This window comes from Xenopus tropicalis, chromosome 2 (assembly GCF_000004195.4).
Source record: "Xenopus tropicalis strain Nigerian chromosome 2, UCB_Xtro_10.0, whole genome shotgun sequence".
NCBI classification, from domain to species: domain Eukaryota; kingdom Metazoa; phylum Chordata; class Amphibia; order Anura; family Pipidae; genus Xenopus; species Xenopus tropicalis.
In genome coordinates, this window is record NC_030678.2 from 39,218,431 (window position 1) to 39,242,703 (window position 24,273).

Sequence of the window (24,273 nt, forward strand, 5' to 3'; positions counted from 1 at the left end):
ATAATGCTTACCAGCGATGCTACCATGGGGAGAAGATGGATAGTGTGTGCTTCTTGTACAGCATGATCTATAAAATGGAGTCTGTACTCCCACAAAGCATTGCAAACATCACATGGCAGAAAGTGTGGTGGTTCCATGAGGTCATAGGTTACAGAAAATGAATGCAGAGGGGGTTCACTGCTAATGAGCACGATAAACAGCAAAAATGATGGAAGCTGTGCTGGAGACATGACAGTACACAAAGCAAGAAACACACAGACACAACAAATGCACCGACAAAACGAGCCTTGGAAGTATCTAAGGTTAATGCCACAGGGGTTGATTCATCGCCTGCAGATAAATGCAAAGGACGACGCCAGCATAGGGGCAGATTTTTGGCCCCATATTGTCCTATAGAACCAGATGCAATTCAGTGAGAAAAACCCATCTCACTGTTTATCATATGAAAACTCTATTGAAGTCTATGGAACTGCATTAGGGGAAAGGGTTTTCTCCTCAAATTCAATCTCATCTAAATGTTTTCATATGATAAACTATAAAATAATTCTCTTTGAATCTGGCCCATTGGTGAGTGCATCGTACTCCACCCGATTCCCTCTTTTCTGCTATTACTGACCAGGCCCATGTGTAGTGGGAACTAGATTCAGATCTGCTCCAATTACATATGTTCTTGGTGTGAGATCACTGAGAAAAGTACATCAAACAGCACAACTTGGTGCCCACCACCTCCGCAGCTCTACTCTGCTTTTTATTAAGTAGGTAAATGGCCAGTATTGGAGTTTTCCAGCGGTGCAGTTTGGGAAAGCGGAGGGGCGCCTTTGGGGAAAGCCTAGGTTTTAACAAGCGATTCTTTTTCCTGGTATGGGTTTCTGAAACTTAAATAAGCACAAAAGAAAAATTCTTCTTACTATTCGTGACAATAGGATAATGATGCTGAATGTAAACCACCTTTATTCAATTGTCTTCAGAAATACTGATGCCTCCCAGAAACATACTTATAAATGCAAGTACTCATGGTGTTGAAATTAAGTGGGAAAAGCCTGAAACACACACATATTATTCAGACCACTGTTTTAAATATGAAATCACCTTAAAGGAAGAAAAAATGCAGGTAATAAATTATATTTTTTTCACTGTGATGCAGTTAATACTTTCGTGATTTTTTTTTTGTCTAATACAAACAATACTAGTAGTATTAAATAATAATAATCTGGAACAGTTATTGGACTAGTTAAAATGTGAAAGGTGAAAAGTGCAAAGGTTTCTTTTAAAAATACAGGGAGCTCTCCCTTCTTTGATTGCTATGTCAATGAGCGCACATCCCTCCACACAGATGTTGGGCTTAAATCAGAAGTCCCATATGTGGCAGCGCTCCCTTAATGAGCTGCAAGGGCTCAAAACATTGCTTTTGCCCTGCATGTATTAAAAAAAACTTAGCACTATTAGTTACGGTGCAAAGTGCAAACAACATGTGCAAACTGTGATCAAGCCCCACCCCCCAAAGAACTGGGGTGCCCTAGCACATCAAAGGAACACCACTGAAGACAGTCATGGTCTAAACCCAAATTATTTCATTTAGGATAAAACCTACAATGTAGATAAGAAATTACACTTTACCGTCCATGAATTCACATCAAACCAGCAATTTCAACTAAAAGTGAGAGCAAAAAGGAACTTTGGATGTTCAGACACAAAATGGAGTACATGGAGTGAAACCTCTAAATTTGTTCCTTCTGGTAAGTAGTTGTTTCCGATAAACAGTGTTTTAGTTATGTAGAACGGAGAAGTGCACTGTCTGAGGCTTCATCAAGAGCAGAAAGAGCTTCATCCTGCTCATCATCAAGATGGAGCATAAAGGGCCTTCCCACTCTCCATCAAGCATTGCTTCAGCGCTCTTGCTTGTCACATTGAGATGGAGCAGGAGGGGCATGCCTTGGGTGCACCTTACATTTTACCTGGTACTGGTATAAGGAGCTGCCTTCTGCAGGGTGCAATTGCCTGTTAGATGAGCTCTAAGGGGAGCACTCTAGCACTTGCACCCAGGGAAATTTTTTCAATTATGTTATGTATGTCACATGAGGCAAGTGCTTTATTAAAATTATCACCTGAAAGGGGGGAGTCACAATGGGTTTAAGACTTTGTGGGTTTAGGAATCCCTTTGGTTTGCTTTAATTGCTTTGGTGACTCTTTGCATACTGTATATCAGGGTTACTAAAAAATCACCCTGCTATGCCTTCAGGCTAGCCCTGTTATTTGGGAGGCTGTAGAATAGTGGGGGAAAAACGTTGAAATTTTAGGGCTGTGAGATCGGACTCTGTGTAAAGTAAAGAGCATGTAACTGTTAGAATCACTGCAGGTACTTCCTACTGACTCTAGTGGGAAACAATATGAGTGTCTCCAAGCATGCAACAGATAAGAACTCATTTTACCTTATTTTAGAAGGACTGTTGTTCTATTGTTGTTTTTCTGAAGCGCTTACATCCCATTGACAATCCTGTTGATACTGGTAACATTAAACTTTATAAACTGCCCAAAAAAATAAAGGGACACACAATGTAACTCCAAGTCACACTTCTGTGAAATCAAACTGTTCACTTAGGTAGCAACAAGGATTGACAATCAATTTCACATGCTGTTGTGCAAATGGCTCAGGTAGTGCCGCTCATAAAGGATGGCACATCAATGCGAGCTGTGGCAAGAAGGTTTGCTGTGTCTGTCAGTGTAGTGTCCAGAGCATGGAGGCGCTACCAGGAGATAGGCGAGGTGTAGGAGGCCGTAGGAGGGCAACAACACAGCAGCAGGACCGCTACCTCTGCCTTTGTGCAAGGAGGAGGAGCACTGCCAGAGCCCTGCAAAATGACCTCCAGCGGGCCACAAATGTGCATGTGTCTGCTCAAACGGTCAGAAACAGACTCCATGAGGGTGGTATGAGGGCCCGATGTCCACAGGTGGGGGTTGTGCTTACAGCCCAACACCATGCAGGACGTTTGGCATTTGCCAGAGAACACCAAGATTGGCAAATTCGCCACTGGTGCCCTGTGCTTGACCGATGAAAGCAGGTTCACACTGAGCACATGTGACAGATGTGACAGAGTCTGGAGACCCTGTGGAGAACGTTCTGCTGCCTGCAACATCCTCCAGCATGACCGGTTTGGCAGTGGGTCAGTAATGGTGTGGGGTGGCATTTCTTTGGGGGGCCGCCATGTGCTCGCCAGAGGTAGCCTGACTGCAATTAGGTACCGAGAGATCCTCAGACCTCTTGTGTGACCATATGCTGGTGCGGTTGGCCCTGGGTTCCACCTAATGCAAGACAATGCTAGACCTCATGTGGCTGGAGTGTGTCAGCAGGTCCTGCAAGACGAAGGCATTGATGCTATGGACTGGCCCACCCGTTCTTCAGACCTGAATCCTATTGAGCACATCTGGGACATCATGTCGCACTCCATTCACCAACACCACGTTGCACCACAGACTGTCCAGGAGTTGGTGGATGCTTTAGTCCAGGTCTGGGAGGAGATCCCTCAGGAGACTATCCGCCACCTCATCAGGAGCATGCCCAGGCATTGTAGGGAGGCCATACAGGCACGTGGAGGCCACACACACCACTGAGCCTCATTTTGACTTGTTTTAAGGACATTACATCAAAGTTGGATCAGCCTATAGTGTTTATTTCCACTTTAATTTTGAGTGTGACTCCAAATCCAGACCTCCATGGGTTGATAAATTTGATTTCCATTGATTATTTTTGTGTTCCCTTTATTTTTTTGAGCAGTGCATGTTATAAAATATTTACTCTTTGGAATGTGACCAAAACATTTTACATTGTGCATACTTGCTATTCATCTATTCTCTGGTTCTTTTCCCGCAGCGGGCCCCCTCACACACACTCACCTGTTTATTCTTCTAGCAATAGGCACGGTCATTGCCGTAACAGCCCTAATATATGTCTGTCACAGGTAAGGCACAGTTTTTACCCTTTGTAGTACTTTTAAGTACATTGTTTAAGCAAAGTGGAAGAATAATAACATTAGTCAGCCTTATATTACACAACGACATACAGTATATGTAATTTTACACTGATTAAAACAAGTGTTATATAAGGAATTACCTTATGGTGTATATACTGTAGGTACATAACCCATTATCTGTTTACAGTACATATAACTACTATGGGATTATAATATACCATACCATTCACCCACATTATAGAGTGGTCCAGTGGTACTTATGCAGAGCCCCTTTCCTTTTATAATTTCAAAATTCATATCATTTGCTCTGTATGTGTATCTGCCCATTTCTGCATAAGGAACATTAAGGGCCTAAATATAAATGGGCAAGTGCCCAGCACAGAATGTTATTCTATCTATTCTGCGATCTATTCTGCTTCATTTTAATTCACTCTTTGAAATTATTTTGTATCTAAACCATACATTTTGAATGGTTTTAGCCCTCTTACAAAAAATGCCATGAAATCTCTTGTATTACCTGATATTCTAAGTAAATTAGACTTTATATCATCTAAGTTGCCCTCTTGTGGACAGTTTTAGTATTTATTAACATCTTTCTATAGACTGGACCTCCAAAACCTAACACAATATTCAATGTAAGAGCTCAACAGTGGGACCTGTTATTCAGAATGCTTGAGACCTGGAGTTTTCTGGACAAGGGGTGTTTTTGTAATGTGGATCTCCATACTTTTAGTCTACTAAAAAAAACATTTAAACATTACATAAACCCTATAGGATGGTTTTGCCTCTAATAAGGCAAACCAGTCAAGTACAATGTACAGGGAAGACAAAACAAATACTAGGTTGTATAAGAAGGGGTTCTTATACAACCTAGTATTTGTTTTGTCTTCCCTGCTCTTTCACACACAAAGGTCCTTGTGTCAATTTGACTTCACTATATTAGACTTAAATTAAACTTGGCCAGGGAGGCCATACATGTTTGTACTAGGAAAACGTAAATGTTTCCAACTCCAGTTTAAATTATGAGCAATATGGAGATTTATACTGCAAAACTGGAATCTTTAGTAACAGATTATTCAGCATATTAATGAGGCCACTGGCTCTAGGAAGCTGCAGAAAAGCTTTAATAACCAATTTTGCTCTAACAACACAGCTGGACACAGTTCCGAGCTTTAGCCACTGATAATATGTTAGTGTATGCTGGGAATTGTAGTCCAACAACAATTCAGTAAATTATGGTTTAGCAAATGTAATAAGATCCCTCTTAGCATTTTAGTAGTGGGTATTGCAACTTTATTCACTGACTCAAGCTGGAATTAGTTTCTTAGACCAGGAAACTCAATGACTGAAATATACTTAATAATCTTGTAATTTTACTATAACACAACCATTCATTGCTGCCATCAGTGGAATAATTTCATTAAATAGTATAGCACAGTGTTGAGTAACAACTGGAGTACCTTGTTATGATTTTTTTTTCTTAAGATTTCAGGTACTGAAAAAAGTATTTCCCCCAATCCCAGCACCTGTAATAAAATTACAAAGTTTGGACCAAGACGAGCTTAAAGAGCTACAGGTATGGTTTATATTCTTTTTTCATAAAAATTCTTGGTTATAGCAACTATAATGTACAAATATTAGAAAACGTTTGGCTTAATTAAGGTATATTGTGTTGGTGCCATTGCAGTTTCAGAAAATCCCAAGATGTTACTTTACTAACACTGTGGCCAGTAGTCCTCTATATAAACAAACCCCTCCCTTTTCTCAGATGCAGCCTGTTAAGATTTAGATGTAGAATGTGACCTACGTCCAGTTTTTCAAGTTTGCCCAGTTTACATGCAAGAAATATGAAAACACATAGATGTTTTCTAATTAAAACAGTGGGCAAAATGCTTGTGCAGCATAAGCCCTGTTCAGTGAACTAAAATTGAATTAGGGTTATACTGTAGTAGTGTGTGTGTGTCAACAAAAATAGCCTTGTGTGGATGTCGGCAAGCACCTGGAGACTACACAGTATCTGGTTCCCCTTGCAGAGCTTACCGGGTTGGCAGTATTTTTGGTCTTGTCTAAATGAGTCCACATTTATAATTTTTTACTCACCTCCTGCATGAACATAAATCATAAAACTGGTAGCATCTACTGCAGTGGAAGTTATTTTACCTTTACCCCCAATTATCTTTCTCTACTTCAATAGCAAATTTCACTAATTTTAAAGGAGAAGGAAAGTCATTTTGGCATTTTACTGCCAACAGATTTGCCACATTAGTGCCACCTTGAACACTATTTGAACAACATTTATTCTGCAGAAAGCTTTACCACACCTGAGTAAAGAGCCCTAGAATCTCCCTCCATTTGTTTAAGATTGCAGCTGCCATTTTAGCTTGGTCTTCCTATCTTCCTGCTGCAGCTCTAGCCATTGGTAGCCTAGATTACACATTTCTAAGAGAGGAGGGAATGAGTTTTATGAATTCTTATGGGAGGGGGAGCAGGAGAAGGGAGAGAGGTGAGAGCTGCACATACTCTGGCCCCGGGAATGAAGAGAGGAAGTCTGATACCAAAGAACATGTTTACAAAAAAGGATCCAAAAAATCCTGTGTTTCTTTTGATAAAGGACTCAGTGCAACATTTCTGTAAATGCTTATGGCTGTAATTACAAAGACCTTTCTGATAAAGCTTACTTAGTTTTTACCTTTCCTTCTCCTTTAACAGGAGAACCTTACTTCTGCATCTGAAAAACTACCAGACAATGAAGACATTAAAATCTGTGAAATCGATAATTATGCAGAAGATATTTATTTTGAAAAGATATTTAAGTAACTGTTACTGTTCTTAAAGGAACAGTAACACCAAAAATGAAAGTGTATTAAATATAATGTACTGTTACCCTGCACAGGTAAAGTTGTGTTTTTGCTAAAGTAACAATACTATAGCTTATATAAATATAAATATAATGGCTGCCCCCATGGCTGTGTAGCCATGGGGGCAGCCATTCAACCTGGAAAAAAGGAGAAAAGGCACAGGTTACATAGCAGATAACAGATAAGCTCTGTAGAATATAATGGGGCTTTATCTGTTATCTGCTATGTGCCTGTGCCTTTTCTCCTTTGAATGGCTGCCCCCACGGCTACACAGCAGCTTTGTTTATATAAACTATAGTAGTCTTTCTGAGGCAAACACACCAGTTGTACCAGTGCAGGGCAACAGTACATAATATCGTAATTATTTTTATACACTTTCATTTTTTGGTGTTACTGTTCCTTTAATGCAGCTTCACAAAGCTCCACAATGGGACAATAACTGTGAGCTCACAGCGCATATGTGTATGTTTCAGTAGTACTTGATTCTAGTTTATACCCATTCAAATCCCATTATACGTTTTTCAAAGTGGATATATTCTCACACCCAGACCTGAGTGCAAGGCGAAGAAGCAGCTGTATGATGGGACATTCGTTGATCCTCCATTGTAGGATGCTACCAAAACTGGGAACAACTACACAACATGAACGCTGCCGATTTTACATTTACACCACTTCAAAGACAGGGCAAGCATAAGGGATTACTAGTGGCAAATTACCCCATCAACATAGTTTCCATATACACATTAGTCCCCATATGTAATAAAAGGCACTAAGTTTGCCCAGGAGCAGTAAACCATAGCAACCAATAAGATGGTTGCTTTCAAACAGGTGACCAGTAAATGCTATCTGCTGAATAGTTGTTATGGGTTACTGCTCCTGTTCAACATAGGGGCAGATTTACCACAATATGTTTAGATCTTAATATATAAAAACTCACCCATGTTCTATTCATTCCTATGGGATTTTTAGATGTGTATTTATCAAATGGTGAATTCTAACTTTCACCCATTGATAAATATGCTTCTAAAAATCACATAGGAATGAAAAGAACATAGGTGAGTTTTAATGTATTAAGATCTGAACACATATTTTGATAAATCTGCCCCTTAGTGCCTTTTATTACATACCCTAATTAGAATCACTAAGAGCCACACATGGTCCCAAAACTGTGCCTGTCTTTATTTTCAGAGGAAATTCATGGGCTATGGGTATTAATGTCCTATGTGTTAATGTGATCTAAGAGATTACTTCTGAGTGAAAAGTGTAATAAAAAAAACTATAAGTCACTAATGTTTTATGTTTTATAATAACATTTTCCCCATGAATGTCCAGACTGCTGTTCTCTGGAAAGGGCCTAATCTAAGAGCCTCACTTCAGGATGTCCTTCTACCTTCAATTACATTATATTTCCCTTCTTCCAGAATTTCATTTTTTCTTATTCAAAATACTGTCCTAGTTCTTTGTGTTTTCCTACTCCCTCTTTACTCTTTACCTATATTCTTTTGATCCACCCTCCCCTCGCTCTTCTTCCCTCTTCTCTACTTTTCTGGTCCCCTATGCCCCTTTCTCTTCTATTTTCTCATTATGTCCAAATCTCTCTCTTTTCCCTTTTCCTTTTTCATTTCACACTTTAGCCCTGTTTTCATATTTCCTAATTTTCTGTATCTCTTGTTTCCTGTTGCTTTACATGGCAGTGGGCACAGGCTTTACAGTCCAGGAAACTAAAATCTCGGTAAGTATGATTTGATGTTCCGTTTTTTTTCTGCTGGTCCTTTTGTTTTTACCTTTTCCTTCCCTTTCCACATAGCTAGAGATTTAATATCTGTCTTTCTTGACAGAAATTAGCTTTTTGAACAAAACTGAACTCTGGATACAAAAGGGTGCATTCATTTACCCTGACACAGTGAGAAAAATGCAATTTTGGACACAAATGCCAAACTTTGTTTCCCACAATGCACTGGTTTTTCCCAGAATGTATCTGTTGTGTGCACAGAGTGAGCCGGCTCAACCGCATCTGATTTGTCAAAATTGATTAGCCAGGTGCCACCGGGTACTAATAACTTTGTAGTCTACTGTAACCCTTTCTTGGCACATTCACTTAATATTGCGCTGTATGGCAGGGGATATGTGTTCTCAAAGTGATATTGATACTGGGAACAGCTCAGTGCCTCCACCTAGTGGACACTGAGGAACACACTTCTAGGGGATTTCCACTAGGAAATAATCACAAACAGTTTGCAGCAATATCAAACTTTATATAACTTTGAAATAGAAGTAGAACAGTTTTAAGGATGACTGATACTTTTATCCTGGGGAACTTGTGTGGGCTATCCACGGCTGGCACAGTCTCTGTACTTTGCCCAGCCCCAACTTTGATCCGGATAGACCCCCAACCCTTTAATCAGTTCAGTCCCTTCCCAAAGAGCTCTTAATTCCCCCCAGGTAGCGCTATGGTGGCTGCTCCCACGTAGCAGGTAACCGGGCAATACCTGTTCACTCAGGGGATACACACTAAGGGGCATGTTTACTAATCCACGAACGTCCAAAAAGCTCCTGAATGCGTTTTTTCGTAATGATCGGTACTTTGCGACTTTTTCGCGAATTGTCACGACTTTTTCGAGCTCTCAATACGAAAGTTGCGACAATTCGCGAAAATCGTAATGGCTATGAAAAAGTCGCGACAATTCAAGAAAGTCATAATGGCAATGAAAAAGTCGCGACAATTCACGAAATTTGTAATGGCTATGAAAAAGTCGCGACAATTCGCGCAAGTCATAATGGTTACGAAAAAGTCGCGACAATTTACGGAAAAGTCGTAACGGCGACGAAAAAATTGCAAAAAATATGAAAAAGTCGCAAAATGTTCGTTTCCCAATCCGAATTTTTCTCATTCGGATTTGTTGATTAGTAAATCAGCCCCTAAGAGTTCCACAGAGGACTTTATATTCCCTGGCAGCCCAGCAGACTTTTATGCTTTCAAGTCTGAACTCACACAGTTTGTGCTAACTGCACACTCTGGGTCTCTATCTCTGTCTGGCAAAAACAGCAGAGGCTCCCTTTATAAACTGCTGAGCCCGCCCCTAGATTTTTGGCTCCAAAGCTTAGGCACACCTCTCCCAGACGTGCACTGGGGCAGCCAGCCAACCGGATCCCTCCCCAGGCTGTAGCTAGGCTGGATGAGAGTACAGACTGAGAAACAGGGGACAGGGTTCTCTGATCCCCTATACTACATTTAAATATGAAGCATTTTGAAGATCTGATCCTTATTGTTTGGGTCAATAACATTGAAATAGAGTTTAGTTTTGCTTTGATGGCTTCCTGCAAACTAAGATGATCAAGAAGGGGTTATTATGCATAAGTAAGACTGCCCATTTTATCCTTAAAAGGAAACTTACTTTTACATTTAGATGGACATACTCCATAGTCCATTTCTGTTTGAAAAGGCTCAAAGTAAGCGCCTATTTTCCCTGTATTTTTACATTACTGCCTTGGAGTCATCTGGTAAAACATTGAAAGGACTTTGACAGAGGGAATGTTGTTCTGTGTGCTGCTCTCACAAGATGGCATTGTCTGCTGTGCCCAGGGACAAAGGTTACCCACTCACACAGACTTATCTAAAGAAATGGACCATCCCCTGGACAGTTATGGATTTTTAAATCAATATAATTTGTGTTCGGCTTAAGTAGATCAAAAAAGCTCTTATCCAAGTTTCTATCAATGAAAAGCTGAGTTCAAAAGGCGTTTCTGGGTACAGACAAGGAAGCATTTTGCCATATTAAAGGGCCACTATTCTGTGTTTAGTACATAGAATTACATATCTGTATGTTTATTTTGTAATAGGCGTATGCTGATACGGAATAGATATGGAAGTCACACCTTCGTGTAGGTGGGATCTGGTCACTAGTTTTGTTTTATCTATGTGAAACATGTGTAAATGTATTAATTCATTTTGCTTTATTGGGTGAAAGTAATAACAGGTATAAACTTTGCCCCAAGCCTTGTATCCCTTAGCAACCAATAAGAATTTTGCAATTTTAATATCGATAACTTAAACTGAAAAATGTTACTAATACATCTCGCCATCTTTTAGATGCCAAATTTAGATGCCAAGTTTTTCAGAAGGTGATCAGTAAACGCTTTCTGCTCACTGGTTCCGAGAAACAAAGAAAACTTTTATTGCATATGTCACTGTTCTACTGCAGTCAAATATCTCATTGGTATCTTTTGGTTACTATGGGGCACATTTACTAACCCACGAACGGGCCGAATGCGTCCGATTGCGTTTTTTTCGTAATGATCGGTAATTTTGCGATTTTTTCTGCGTCTTTACGATTTTTGCATAAAAACGCGAGTTTTTCGGCGTCTTTACGATTTTTGCGTAAAAATGCGAGTTTTTCGGCGTCTTTACGATTTTTGCGTAAAAACGCGAGTTTTTCGGCGTCTTTACGATTTTTGCGTAAAAACGCAAGTTTTTCGTAGCCATTACGAAAGTTGCGCAAAGTCGCGATTTTTTCGTAGTGTTAAAACTTGCGCAAAACATCGCGCCTTTTAAGGTTTAACGCTACGAAAAAGGCGCGACTTTGCGCGCAAGTGTTAACGCTACGAAAAAATCGCGACTTTGCGCAACTTTCGTAATGGCAACGAAAAACACGCGTTTTTACGCAAAAATCGTAAAGACGCCGAAAAAATCGCGTTTTTACGCAAAAATCGTAAAGACGCCGAAAAAATCGCAAAAAATACGAAAAAGTCGCAAAATGTTCGTTTCCAATCGGAATTTTTCCAATTCGGATTCGAAATCGTGTCTTAGTAAATAAGCCCCTAAGCCTTGGCCAATGTCAATTCTGTCATTCCGTCCCCTTTGTTAAATGCTCTGCAGTCTAGTGGGGCAATGCAATAAAAGTCTTTAGTGGCAAACAAATTTGCAATGTAATAAGATAACTCCTTAATAATTGACCTTAATAATGGATTAGTTACAGGAAATGTTTGCAATCTACTAACTGTCCAATGAAAAATACTACATTGCATAAAGCAGATATTTGCTCTCATTTGTGCAATTATTTGTTTCTATTTACAACTTTTATTACATCTGCCTAGAATTTTTTTAATTACCCTTTAAAGCATTGCTTATGTTACACTATTTTGCAAACAATCTACTCTCTGGTACCTATTTTGGTACATATTTTACCCAACATGCACCACTCCGATTCCACACACAAAACTTGATCTCACAATAACTTGGGTATTAGTTGTTCTTGCAACAAATGGTGACTCTTTATTTGTTGAATTGTACAAAGTCTTAAGAGTGGCGCTGATAAGACAGTACAACCTTCAATCACTTCACAGATACTGAAGATACAATGTAGTTCATTTAAATGGGTGGTTCACCTTTAAGTTACCTTTTAGTATGGCCAGTTCTAAGCAACTTGTCAGGCGGTGTTCATCATTTTTTTTTTTTTATATTTTCTTTTTAATTATTTGCCTTCCTCTTCTGCATTTTTCCAGCTTTCAAATGGCAGCCAAAAGATGTTTTTGCTCTGTGAAGCTACAATTGTTATGTTTTTGTTACTTTTTAATACTTATCTTCCTATTTAGGCACACAACTGTTTATATTCCAGTTTCTCATTCAAACAACTCTCTAGTTGCTAAGGTAATTTGGATCCTAACAACCAGATAACTGCTGAAACTAGAGACTTGCTTATCAAAAAGTAAAATAATTAAATAACCAGAGATAAAAAAAATAAAGACCAAATTTTCTCAGAATATTGCCCTCTACATCACATTAAAAGGTAACTCAAAGGAGAACAACCCCTTTAATGATGTTACACAGGGATGTCAGTTGCAGACACCCAGATGTACTCACGTATAGATGAACTCGCAGTGGTATACTGTATTACACCAGGAATGTTCTTTTCCTGAGCCTGACTGCTTGAGCGCAATACTGACACTGCAGGATACTGATCCTTTTGGCCACCTAGTTGGAGCCTCTGGATGCTCTACTAACTATCCTGATCCTGCCTCTCACTCCTAGAGTGTCCTTACACTGTCTTTTCTTACTACTGAGGCCTATCTTTACCTCCAACTCTTCTGGTACCACTCCCTCCTGCAAGCGGGGTCCAAACAAAGAGGCAAGGCACATGGAGACTTCCCTTTATATAGACTAAGGAAATCTAATCTACTGGAAATGAAACCGAAGAGATGCGAAGGCCTTTCCAACAGCGATATTGTGTCAATGAAAAGGCATTTTGGAGCAGTTAAGGTGGCCATACACGGGCCGATTCTAGCTGCTGATATTGGTCCCTTAGACTGATTTGACAGCTAATCGGCCCGTGTAGGGGCACCAACAACGGGCCTGCCCGACCGGTTGGGCAGGTTAAAAAATTTAGGCGGATCGGGGACCGCATCGGCTCATTGATGCGGTCCCGATCCGACTTCTCTTATATCCGTCGTTATAATTTGATAATTTGGCCCTAAGACCAAACGACCAAATTAACCTGGATTCGCCCAATATCCCCTACCCGTAGGTGGGGGATATCGGGAGAAGATCCACTGGCTTGGTGACATCACCAAGCGAGCGGTACTGAAGGTGTATGGCCACCTTTAGTCGCCCGCGATAACAGAAATCTAGTGTGGGCAACTAACACGCTCCAAGGGACATAAACTTTAAAGTCATATCAAGAGCGCTGTGTCAAATAATAGGGGTTGGTACTCTGTAGGTTTTCCAAGTCTTACCAAGTGGTACTGTTTCTCGTTTTGCTGATGACACTAAATTCTACAACTACTGTACAAGTTCCATGCAGGATGCTGCCACTTTGCAGAGCAATTTGACAAAATTGGAAAACTGGGCAGCAAACTGCAAATGAGGTTCAGTGTTGATAAGTGCAAAGTTATGCACTTTGGTAGAAAACATAATTGCAAGTTATGCACTAAATGGTAGGGTGTTGGGCATCTTTAATTTAGAATAATTTAGGGATGTTTGTGGATAAATATACATTTTTGTGAGAAAACATCATTTTGCCTCTACCCGTGGCCAACTACGGAACTGCCCGTTAAATCTTTTGACCCAGAAAGGGGGACAATCTTTTTCTCCCAACAGCAAAAAAAGACCAGTTCTTAACCCTTAGGGGACTGTCTGAAGTAAAGTAAACAAAACCTCTACACTCCAACGTTTCGAACATGTACAAGTTTGCACTGATGCAGAGAAATAGCTTTCAGGGTTATTGATTTCTAGCATATCATCTATTACATTTCTTTTAAAACCAAAATAAAGGCTAAACACCTGAGCATCTCAGAAAATATACTGTAGTTCATTATATAGTGCCATCCACAATACTGTAAATGAAATTGTAATTCTCAAAAACAGCACAAGATGTCAGTGTGTTCTATGTATCCATGCTTGGGTATTATTTACAATTCACAGCATTCTGTGGAACCAGCTCCAAACTATTAACACTAAAACCATATGTTTTCATTATTTTACACAGAAAATTTTCAGTGTTTCAGAAAACCAATAGTTTTGAAAAGATCTTTTTTAACATAATCAGAAAAAGTGTTTGAAGCAAAATAATCACGTGCAGGTTTAAACTAGGGTTAGCAGATCACTTGAAAATTCAGGGACATTTCTAGAAATCCAGCTGGAAGAGCTGCACTGATTTTTCAATATAATTTAAATGCATGCAAATAGGAAATATGCCACAAAACCCTGCCAGAATGAAAGTGCTACTATTGTGCAGGCTTATCCCTTTTTTGCAAATTATTACAGCATATACATACTGTAACAGTGGAGTTTGTCACATCAAAACTAAACTCCCACACATGACACACAAACCACCCTTGGACAGACTGAGGAAGCCCTTGTTAATGTGATATCAGGGGTGGGATTGAGTCAGCTTCATATCATACAAATAGTTACAAACCTGGTCATTCCAGCCAGGTATGATTAGTTACCAGGAAGTTCAGGGTTGGGTTGGCCTTCTGTTTTGTTGTTTCCATCTTATTACTACCTTAGTTAAAAGGCAAGAAGCATATAATTATCTTACTCATACTCATACCCTGTTCTCACTTTCACATACCTTCCAAGTATTTAGATAGCATAGTCCTGAATGGAACTAAGAGGGATAGGCTTGTAGGAAAGGGGGCAGGGTTTCTGCAGATAGGGGCATATGTGTTTAAATGGGTGTGGCCAGGCAGATAAGGGGGATCATTTAAACTGGTCTGAACTTTCATTATAAAACTTTTCCTTGCATATTCAGAAAAGCACTCTCCCATAGATCACTGCTATGAAGGGCTATGAACTTACCACCCCAAATTGCCGTTCCACCATAGGAGTTTCCAGTGGAAAGGGCTTTGCTTCGCTTCTTTTTTGCCCAAGTCGTGCAAAGTTGCCTGCAGGGGGGAACTTTTCTCGACTTCGGAAAACCGAAGAGATGTGATGGCCTTTCCAACAGTGATATTGTGTCAATGGAAAGGAATTTTGGAGCAGTTGAGGTGGCCATACACGGGCCGATTCTAGCTGCCGATATCGGTCCCTTAGACCGATTCGGCAGCTAATAGGACCATCAACGGGCACCAACGATGGGCCTGCCTGACCGATTGATCGGGCAGGGTAAAAAATTAAGTTGGATCGGTGACCACATCGGCTCCTTGATGCGGTCCCCGATCCAACTTCTCTTATCCGTCGTTCTAATTTGATAGTTTGGCCCCAGGACCAAACGACCGAATTAACCTGGATTCGCCCGATATCCCCCACATCGGGAGAAGATCCACTCGCTTGGTGACATCACCAAGCGAGTGGTACTGAAGGTGTATGGCCACCTTTAGTCGCCCGCGATAACAGAGATCTATTGCGGGCAACTAGCACGCTCCATGGGACATAAGCTTTAAAGTCATATCAAGAGCGCTGTGTCAAATAATAGGGGTTGGTACTCTGTAGGTTTTCCAAGTCTTACCAAGTGGTACTGTTTCTCGTTTTGCTGATGACACTAAATTCTACAACTACTGTATAAGTTCCATGCAGAATGCTGCCGCTTTGCAGAGCAATTTGACTAAATTGGAAAACTGGGCAGTAAACTGCAAATGAGGTTCAGTGTTGATAAGTGCAAAGTTATGCACTTTGGTAGAAAACATAATTGCAAGTTATGCACTAAATGTTAGGGTGTTGGGCATCTTTAATTTAGAATAATTTAGGAATGTTTGTGGATAAATATACATTTTTGGGAGAAAACATAATGTTGCCTCTTTATTGGTCCCTGGCAAGGCCTCATTTTGAGCATGCAGTGCAGTTTTGGGCTCCTTAAAAAGATTAGGAATGCAATGAATCCTGTATTTGGTTTGGGATTTTGGTGAATCCAAGCCATTTTAAGAAGGATTCGGATTCCGGCAAATCCAAGAACCTGGCAGAACCAAATCTGAATCCAATGTAGTTGAAAAAAATTGCATTGCATGCAAACCACAACAACATTTTCCCGCCAGGCGGGAGGGTTTGTTTTCAGTTCGGTATTCGGCTGAATTTTTACTGATGGATTTGGCCAAATACTTAAAACTCAGATTCAGTGCATCCCAAAGGATATTAATGAGCTGGAGAGAGTGCAGAGACTGCAACTAAACTGGTAAAGGGGATGGAAGATTTAAACTATGTGGTTAGACTGTCAGGGTTGTTTTCTCTGGAAAAAGGCAGCGTAGATGGCTTTTCACGGTGAGGGCAGTGAGGTTGGGGAATGCCCTTCTGAGTGATTTTGTGATGGCAGATTTTGTTAATTCCTTTAAGAGGGGCCTGGATGATTTCTTCAATAAGCATAGTATACAAGGTTATTGTAATCTTGAGGCTGTATAATAGACCCAATTCTAGTAACTACTGAATTCTTTTGAAATTCAAAAGAGACTTGAACATGTAAAGGTAAACAAAGGTCCAGGACCTGATGGGATTCATCCCAGGGTATTAAACGAGCTGAGTGCTGTGATTGCCAAACCTCTTCACTTAATTTGCAGAGAGACTGGCAAATTGCTAATGTGGTGTCATTATTCAAAAAGGGGTCCTGTTCTCAGCCTGAAAACTATAGACCTGTTAGTCTGACATCAGTAGTAGGAAAGCTTTTGAAAGGGCATAATAAGGGATAGGGTACTTGAATACATTACAAATCACAATACTATAGGTTTGTGCCAGCATGGTTTTATGCGTAACAGGTCTTGCCAGACTAATTTAGTTGCCTTTTATGAGGAGGTGAGTAGGAACCTCGATGCTGGGATAGCAGTGGATGTCATCTACTTGGACTTTGCTAAAGCATTTTACACAGTACCGCACAGAAAGTTAATGATAAAATTGAGGAATATTGGCCTAGAACATAATATTTGTACTTGAATGGAGAACTGTCGAAAGGATAAATTACAGACATAGAGGTTGGTAGTAAATGGAACATTTGACATCTGGTAACATGTACTTGTCACCTGTTTGAAACCAAACACCTTATTGGTTGCTAATGGGGTACTAAATGTGGTGCAAAATGTATAAACTTTATTAATATCACCGTCTTCAAACCTACTCTCACCTACTCTCAGAGAAAACATAACAGGGCATACTGCGCATAGACGTTCTTTCTTGTCTACTGTATTTTTATATCTGCACCAACATAAACACAGAATAATAAGTGCTATAGCTTTATACAGTAGTCATCACTTTCCCAGTCAATGACATCCTCAAGGTCTTGCATTGCCTACTGTTTGACCTTGGTTTTAAAAGCATACGAAAAAAAAAAATAAAACCTTGAAGCCAAGAATCAGTTCATCAAGAATCATTTTGAAAAAAAAAAAAAAGAAAGCTACAAGTGGAAGAAAATAAACATTTAGCCTTTTTAATATAAAATTGTCTACTTTTTTCCCACATCCTTCTCTAAAGAAAGAAGAATCTCTTTTCCTGAGGTTAAAATGTAATACTTTATAATTAACTGTGCAATTATAAAATATTTAAGAAGAAACTGAGCACAGTAATAAATATTTAATACATCAATATCTAAATATTTTACAAAAATGAGTAAACATTGCTTTTAGAAAGCCGTGGGACAGTTGGCTTACAGTGAATCTGATAGCCGCACTCCCTGCTCAGGGGCAGATCTTTGCACATTGCGCATATGTTTGCATGTTTGTGCTCATGTTTTGTTGGGCAGCTCCCTGAATTGCAGCTAAATTATATTGGTAAAAATACTGTATTACAAAGTAAGGCATAACAGCAAAGTAGTAATTCAATTTCACAAGGACAAAATATATAATATTACTCAGTTTATTACCAATTACGTTCAATAAAATATTATTCTATATAATATAATTGTATTATTGGAAAGGCATTGTTGGATAACAGAGAATGCATCTGAGCTATGTAGTGCAGTAGATTACACTGGTTATTCAAATATAGGTATGGGACCCATTATCCAGAATGCTTGGGGCCTGGGGTTTTCCGGATAAGGGGTCTTTCCGTAATTCAGATCTCCTACTTTAAGTCTACTAAAAAAAATATTTAAACATTAAATAAACCCAATAGGAATGTTTTGCCTCCAATAAGAATTCATTATATCTTAGTTGGGATCAAGTACAGGTACTGTTTTATTATTACAGAGAACTTTCTGGATAATGGGTTTCCAGATAAGGGGTCCAATACCTGTAAAGGTACAGTTATGGGATTTGTTATCTGGAATGCTCTGAACCTGGAGTTTTCCGGATAAGGGATCTCCATTATCCCCCATATGTAATAAAAGGCACTAAGTTTGCCCAGGAGCAGTAACCCATAGTAACCAATAAGATGCTTGCTTTTGAACAGGTGACCATTACATGCTACCTGTTAATTATTTGTTATGGGTTACTGCTCCTGAGCAAACTTAGTGCTTTTTATTACATAACTCCCCTAAGTCTACTTAAAAATCATTTAAACATTAAATAAACCCAGTGGGATTGTTTTGACCCCCAATGGAATAATTATATCTTAGTTGGGATCAAGTACAGGTACTGTTTCATTATTACAGAGGAAAAGAAAATAATTTTTACAATTTTGGACTATTTAATAAAAATGGAGTCTATGGGAGATGGCCTTCCCGTAATTCAGAACTTTCTCTATAAACGGGTTTCCAGATAATGGATCTCACACCTGTATTGAATCTGTTATTCAAGAACGATTATAAAAACATTAAGTTGTACATAATTGCTATAAAGCTTCAATGTATTCATGTTGTTTTTTTAATGTTTAGATGTTTTTGGTAGCCTTAATTACTAAAAGAAAACTTCAGGGCCTAGGTATTCCACTTAGTAATATACTTTCATACACATAGCAACATGTTTAAATGGTAAACATGTTAAAAGTTTGTATAAATATTGTTTGTCTAATAATGCTGCCTTATGCAGACAAATTGTCCTTCCCACCTGCCATAGAACCTGTCTGCCGTGCTTCTTAACTTGGGTGTCTGAATGACTGGGGCATGGGGTGGGGGGGCAACTACAACTCCCCCATTAACTTGTGAATACAGAACTGCCAAATAGCAGGGCTGTATTCATCCATGGGGGAAGCACAGGCCCTTGTACTCCAGAATGGACCTAAATTAGCCCTTCTGCTTCTTGGGATTTCAACACAAGGTCAGTCTTCTTTGCAGGTGAGAAATTAACTAAAATTAGTTTAGTAATGTGATTAAGCATTCACTATTAAACCCTAAAACACAGATGTGTCATGTACCCTCTAGGTTGCATTCCATTCAACGCAACATTTGTTTCTCTGCTGCTTGACTTCTTTGTTATAGACCCCTTAAAGCAGCTTATGTAGTCTTTTTCTGTCATCATATCATCATATCATGGCAGTAAAGAAAGCTTGGAAGTCATTGAGAAGAGGGCTTTGTTGCTTCACCCAGAAAGAGAGAGATAACAAATCCCACTTTTGCCTGGCATACATTTAAGGATTCATGAGGAAGACCAATTTACAAGTGTTCATGAGGGCTCTGAGTTTACTGTAGTCATTAGAGAAACACTCAGAAAGGGGAATGTTTCATCCCAAATGCACATCTGAGGAAGATGCAAGGACCCTTACAGAAGGACCAGAAACCCTGACTGTCAGAGCAGGACCATCACCTGAGGCTGGCACGGTCTAGAGCTGGACCTCAACTTGTTCAAACCAAGTTAATTGGAGAGGCCACTCAAACTCCTCCATAAAGGCACATACCTCAGGTGGAAGGCTTGTTTCAGTTAGAAAGATTTATTTTTACAGCTTGTCCTAAACCTCCCACAGGTTACACAGTAACTGAAGATTGCAATCATGAAGAGTCAGGAAGAAGGTTGGAGCAGGCAGCAAAGGTTCAATCATGAAGAGTCAGGCAGAAGGTTGGAGCAGGCAGCAAAGGTTCAATCATGAAGAGTCAGGCAGAAGGTTGGAGCAGGCAGCAAAGGTTCAATCATGAAGAGTCAGGCAGAAGGTAAGGAACACAGAAGTAGTAGGAAAGGGCTCAGTGTCTCACAAGTAGCAACTATCACTTTACAATGAAGAGAAGCCTGGGTGTCTATATTTACAGTATGTGCAGAACTTATGCATGGTGCGTCAATCTAGGTGAAAGTGTGAAACAGGACAGCCTGTGCAATTAGGTGGGTGCACACTTGTCCTTGCAAAGTAGATAATTAAAATACCTGTACTGTATATTAACCCCTCCTGTCTCCTGTATTAACTGCCCATTATGCAGGGTGATTATCTGTGCACTGGGAATGAAATTACCTACCTCACAAGGATCAAACATTGAATAGGTTTAATAAGCTCAAGAAAGAACAAAACTTCTTGATTAAAACAAACGGCAAAAAGTATGTTCAGCACAATCCCTATTCACTGATACTCATGATGAACAAGGGAGGCATACTGCCCCTTATTATACATTTTATCATTACAAAATCTTACTGATAAAGTAGCCTCCCCAAATAAAAAAAGCATGTGATTTCAGTTGGAAAGTCCATATAAAAAAAGATCATCATTAAAGTGTACTTGTATCTGTGAAAAAAAAGATACAAAAATCACAACCTTATATAATAAAAAAAATATTCAGTCTGTAGAACTTGTGCAGTTTGATAAACCAAGGCCATAGCATTATGCTTCTTTTTTTTCTAACAAAAGAAATATAAGAAATGTGCTGCAGAACCGGTGTAAAGAGAGGAGTATTTTGAAGGAAAGAATACCATATCAACCTTTTGTAAGGATTAAGGAACAAGCTTTGACAGAAATCACCATGAACATAGTGTTAAGTGCTAAAAGAAACCATCAGTCTTAAAGATACCTTAAAACCACATAATTGTTACCTTTCAAATTGAAGAGGTATTACCTTCACCTTTTCTGTATCTGTGGAATCTTGCAATGCTTATTTTCAAATATTCACACCACAATTGACAGTACAAGGTTAATGATCCACTGAGCCCAAGCATTTCACTAGATTTTGAAGAGTGTGAAGGTCTTCAAAATGGAGCACTGCATGGAGTCAGCTGGGGGTGTTAGGTTTAATGCTATGTTCCATAAGTGACAAAAACATCAGTGGATCCCCGATTTCTGCACTTGTTAATAAAAAGAATAGTAGATTAAAGGGGTTGGTGGTTGTCAGCGCTGTTAGATATTACCTGACCCTACCCCACCCACAGGTAAGAGAGCGGCTCGGGGGTGGATTTAATGTACAAATTTCTTTAACTTCTTAACTAAAAAGAATATTATCTACTCCAGAGATACCTTCCATTGCTCTCCACAGCCACTTCCTACTTTGCACACTAGTAAGCATGGTCCCGGTGAGTTACTCTCTGCAGCCACCTCCATAAAGCCTCAAAATTTAAAAAAAGGTAAGTGGCACTCCAGACCACAATTTATATTTACTTTAGCAAAAACAGCAACACTGGGCCATCAAATCCAGTTCCCAATTGGCCAACATTTTAGTGAATACTCTGAAAGATTTGAGTGTAAAGTCAATTAGACAGGTAACTATACCTTTTTTGAGTTCATCCAAGATGAGCCCCCAGAAATGTTGTATCTATTCTGTAGTCCTCCAGGCTTATAAAATTCTCACCCAAACTGGTCTCACCAGATCACAACAGAAACTTGCCAACCACATACTAACCGCAATCCGCATATCCATAGCATCCAAATGGAAAACAACAACTCTCCCAACCTGGGAAGAACTCTACCAAAGAAGTGAAAGCAACAGAAACTTTGAGTCCAGGATTGCCCATCTCCACAACAAGACTCCGACATACTTAAAAGTCTGGTCCACGTGGGAGCTTCGATCCTTCACACAAGGAGAATGAAGATATACAGAGATAACAATAAGGACAAAAACTGTCATCGCCTCAGGACAACCACAGCCAGCAGAACTTAGGTTCACTATCGTTAGTATACTTACTATGCCTTTTTTTTTTCCCCCTTTCTTCTGTTTTATTTATGTTTTTTAATACTTCTCTTTTATGTTCTGTATAAATGTTTATTTGCAAAAAAAAAAAACCCCAATAAAAATATAAGTAACAAAAAAAAAAGAAAATTCTCACCCACGTTGAGTAAGTCACTCTTGCATCTGAGTAAATACCTACTCGAATTGAGCCTGGCCCCCAAGTTCCCCCTTGGCCTGACTTGAACCATCCATATTTGGGGGACACCTAGCAATACAGCATGTTACCATTTAACCATTTCTTATTTCATGGGGCAGATCCTGAGATCCTGTGACATTCAATAATCATCCTTGTTTCAGCATAACTGTGCCTTTCTGTCCATCTTAAGGAAAACTATTTTAAGCATCAACATAATAGCCCATGCCAGCAGTGTTCAGAATGGTATCTGTGCACTGGGTGTGTTTTTAGAACTATTTGCAAATTTACAACTTAACACTACAAATACTATCTACTGAGGACAACAGCTGCGTGTTCTTTTTCTGTGCCTAGACCCTGGCAAATAGAATGACATGTGACCCTGAAGTTCAAAGTCTTTCTAAAACAGAGCAATTCTATGCCAGTGACCTGATCTATAATCCTTGTTCTTTGATAACTAAAATGTGTTTTTAGTATCTCTCTAAAACACAAATATCTACACTTCTAGGAAAGGGTGACTTGCATTGGCCTTTTAACTTAAGAGAAGCAAATTGGATCCTTACCTTGGACACAAGAACACCCAAAGACTTAAACATGACATTGCTTGTAATTCTTAACCTTATTATATAATGTTATTGTAGCTGATTATATCTATTATATTAATTGAAAATAAAATGGTTTTTTTTCTATTGTTTTTAATCTTGATGTCCAGCAGAGGGCGTTAGTCTATGTGTGTATATAAATCATGCTGGCAACATCTTTCATGTAAGCCTATAATTATGGGCTTGGCCCAAAACACAGTAGGCTTGATGGCCCAATGTAGCTGTTTTTGCTTATGAGTTCCCCTCATCAACACTGATTCCTAATAAACTGTAATTATTTGGTCGACAAACACATGCAAACATAGTTATTATAGTGAGTAAGCCAACATCACTGGCAATGCTGCCCACAGCAACCAATCAGATCTGTGCTTTTGTTTTCTAACTTGTAGGTGACTGTTCAAATCTAATTGCTAATTGGTTTGACGCCAATGTTAATAAGTACACAAGCAATCAATGGCCTGCATCGACAGGAGGGTAGCAGCGCCAAGTGCAACTATAGGAAAGTGCAAGGAGCCATTACTCATGGAAGCAGATCTACTAAAACTCGAATTTTTCTCATTTTTTAAAAAAGATTTGAATAAAGTTATTTCCACAAATATCTGATATTTGTCAAACAATCTGAACTGAAAAAACACATGTGGGAATAAGTTGTGGAAAAGTTGCGAAATTCAAAATTTGCACGATAACCACGACTTTTTCGAATTGTCACACAAAAGCTAGTGTCAAAAATCGGAAAGCCTCTAACATTTTGAAGCAAAAAAAGATCTTCCAGGCAAGTAAAGAGACATCTACCATTCACAAGCTTGGAAAAGTTGTGACTATTTTTCCAGCAAATTTTAGCGCTAAAAAAATCACATTCGAGAAAAAAAAATCTGAGCATTATTAAATGGCCCCTATAGTGTTGATGCAAATTCCTTTAATCAATATGTTTTTTTACGCAGCTGACAGTGGGGGAAGTTGTAAGCCCATAACTGCGCTGTGATAAGCAAATACTCCTACAAAGTTTGTATTAGTTCAAAAACCTAATATTATGCAATATATGGTTGCTATCATAGGTGACATTAAATGCTACAGTATGTTGTAGGATACTAGACATGGTGCAAAAATGCCATTAATTTCTGTACATTCCCCAGTTCCTGCTTCTCACATGCTGCATGGATCACTTATTCCTACAGAATGTTCCAATCTATAGAACCTATGGAGGAAAAACATGGTGTTTGACAAGGTGAAGTACAAAGGAAGGACAAAGCTTGCAAAGACAGAAACGTAAGCTGTTGGTGAGTA

At 39.3% G+C, this 24,273-nt stretch overlaps 1 protein-coding gene across 2 annotated transcripts in view; it reads left to right on the forward strand.

Moving 5' to 3' along the window:
• LOC101731565 (granulocyte-macrophage colony-stimulating factor receptor subunit alpha) overlaps nucleotides 1-22,223 on the forward strand; it is a 66,337-nt gene extending 44,114 nt beyond the window's left edge. The window contains exons 7-12 of one of the 2 annotated variants that reach the window (XM_018091467.2): nucleotides 969-1,111; nucleotides 1,580-1,736; nucleotides 3,869-3,956; nucleotides 5,454-5,544; nucleotides 8,521-8,558; nucleotides 21,895-22,223. In XM_018091467.2, coding sequence (XP_017946956.2) covers nucleotides 969-1,111; nucleotides 1,580-1,736; nucleotides 3,869-3,956; nucleotides 5,454-5,544; nucleotides 8,521-8,558; nucleotides 21,895-22,114 — 737 coding nt within the window. In that variant the 3' untranslated portion in view covers nucleotides 22,115-22,223. Of the gene's footprint in view, nucleotides 1-968; nucleotides 1,112-1,579; nucleotides 1,737-3,868; nucleotides 3,957-5,453; nucleotides 5,545-6,677; nucleotides 6,855-8,520; nucleotides 8,559-21,894 lie in introns of those variants that run through there. The other variant, XM_018091468.2, reaches the window with a different exon arrangement.
• The last annotated feature ends 2,050 nt before the right edge of the window (nucleotides 22,224-24,273 follow it).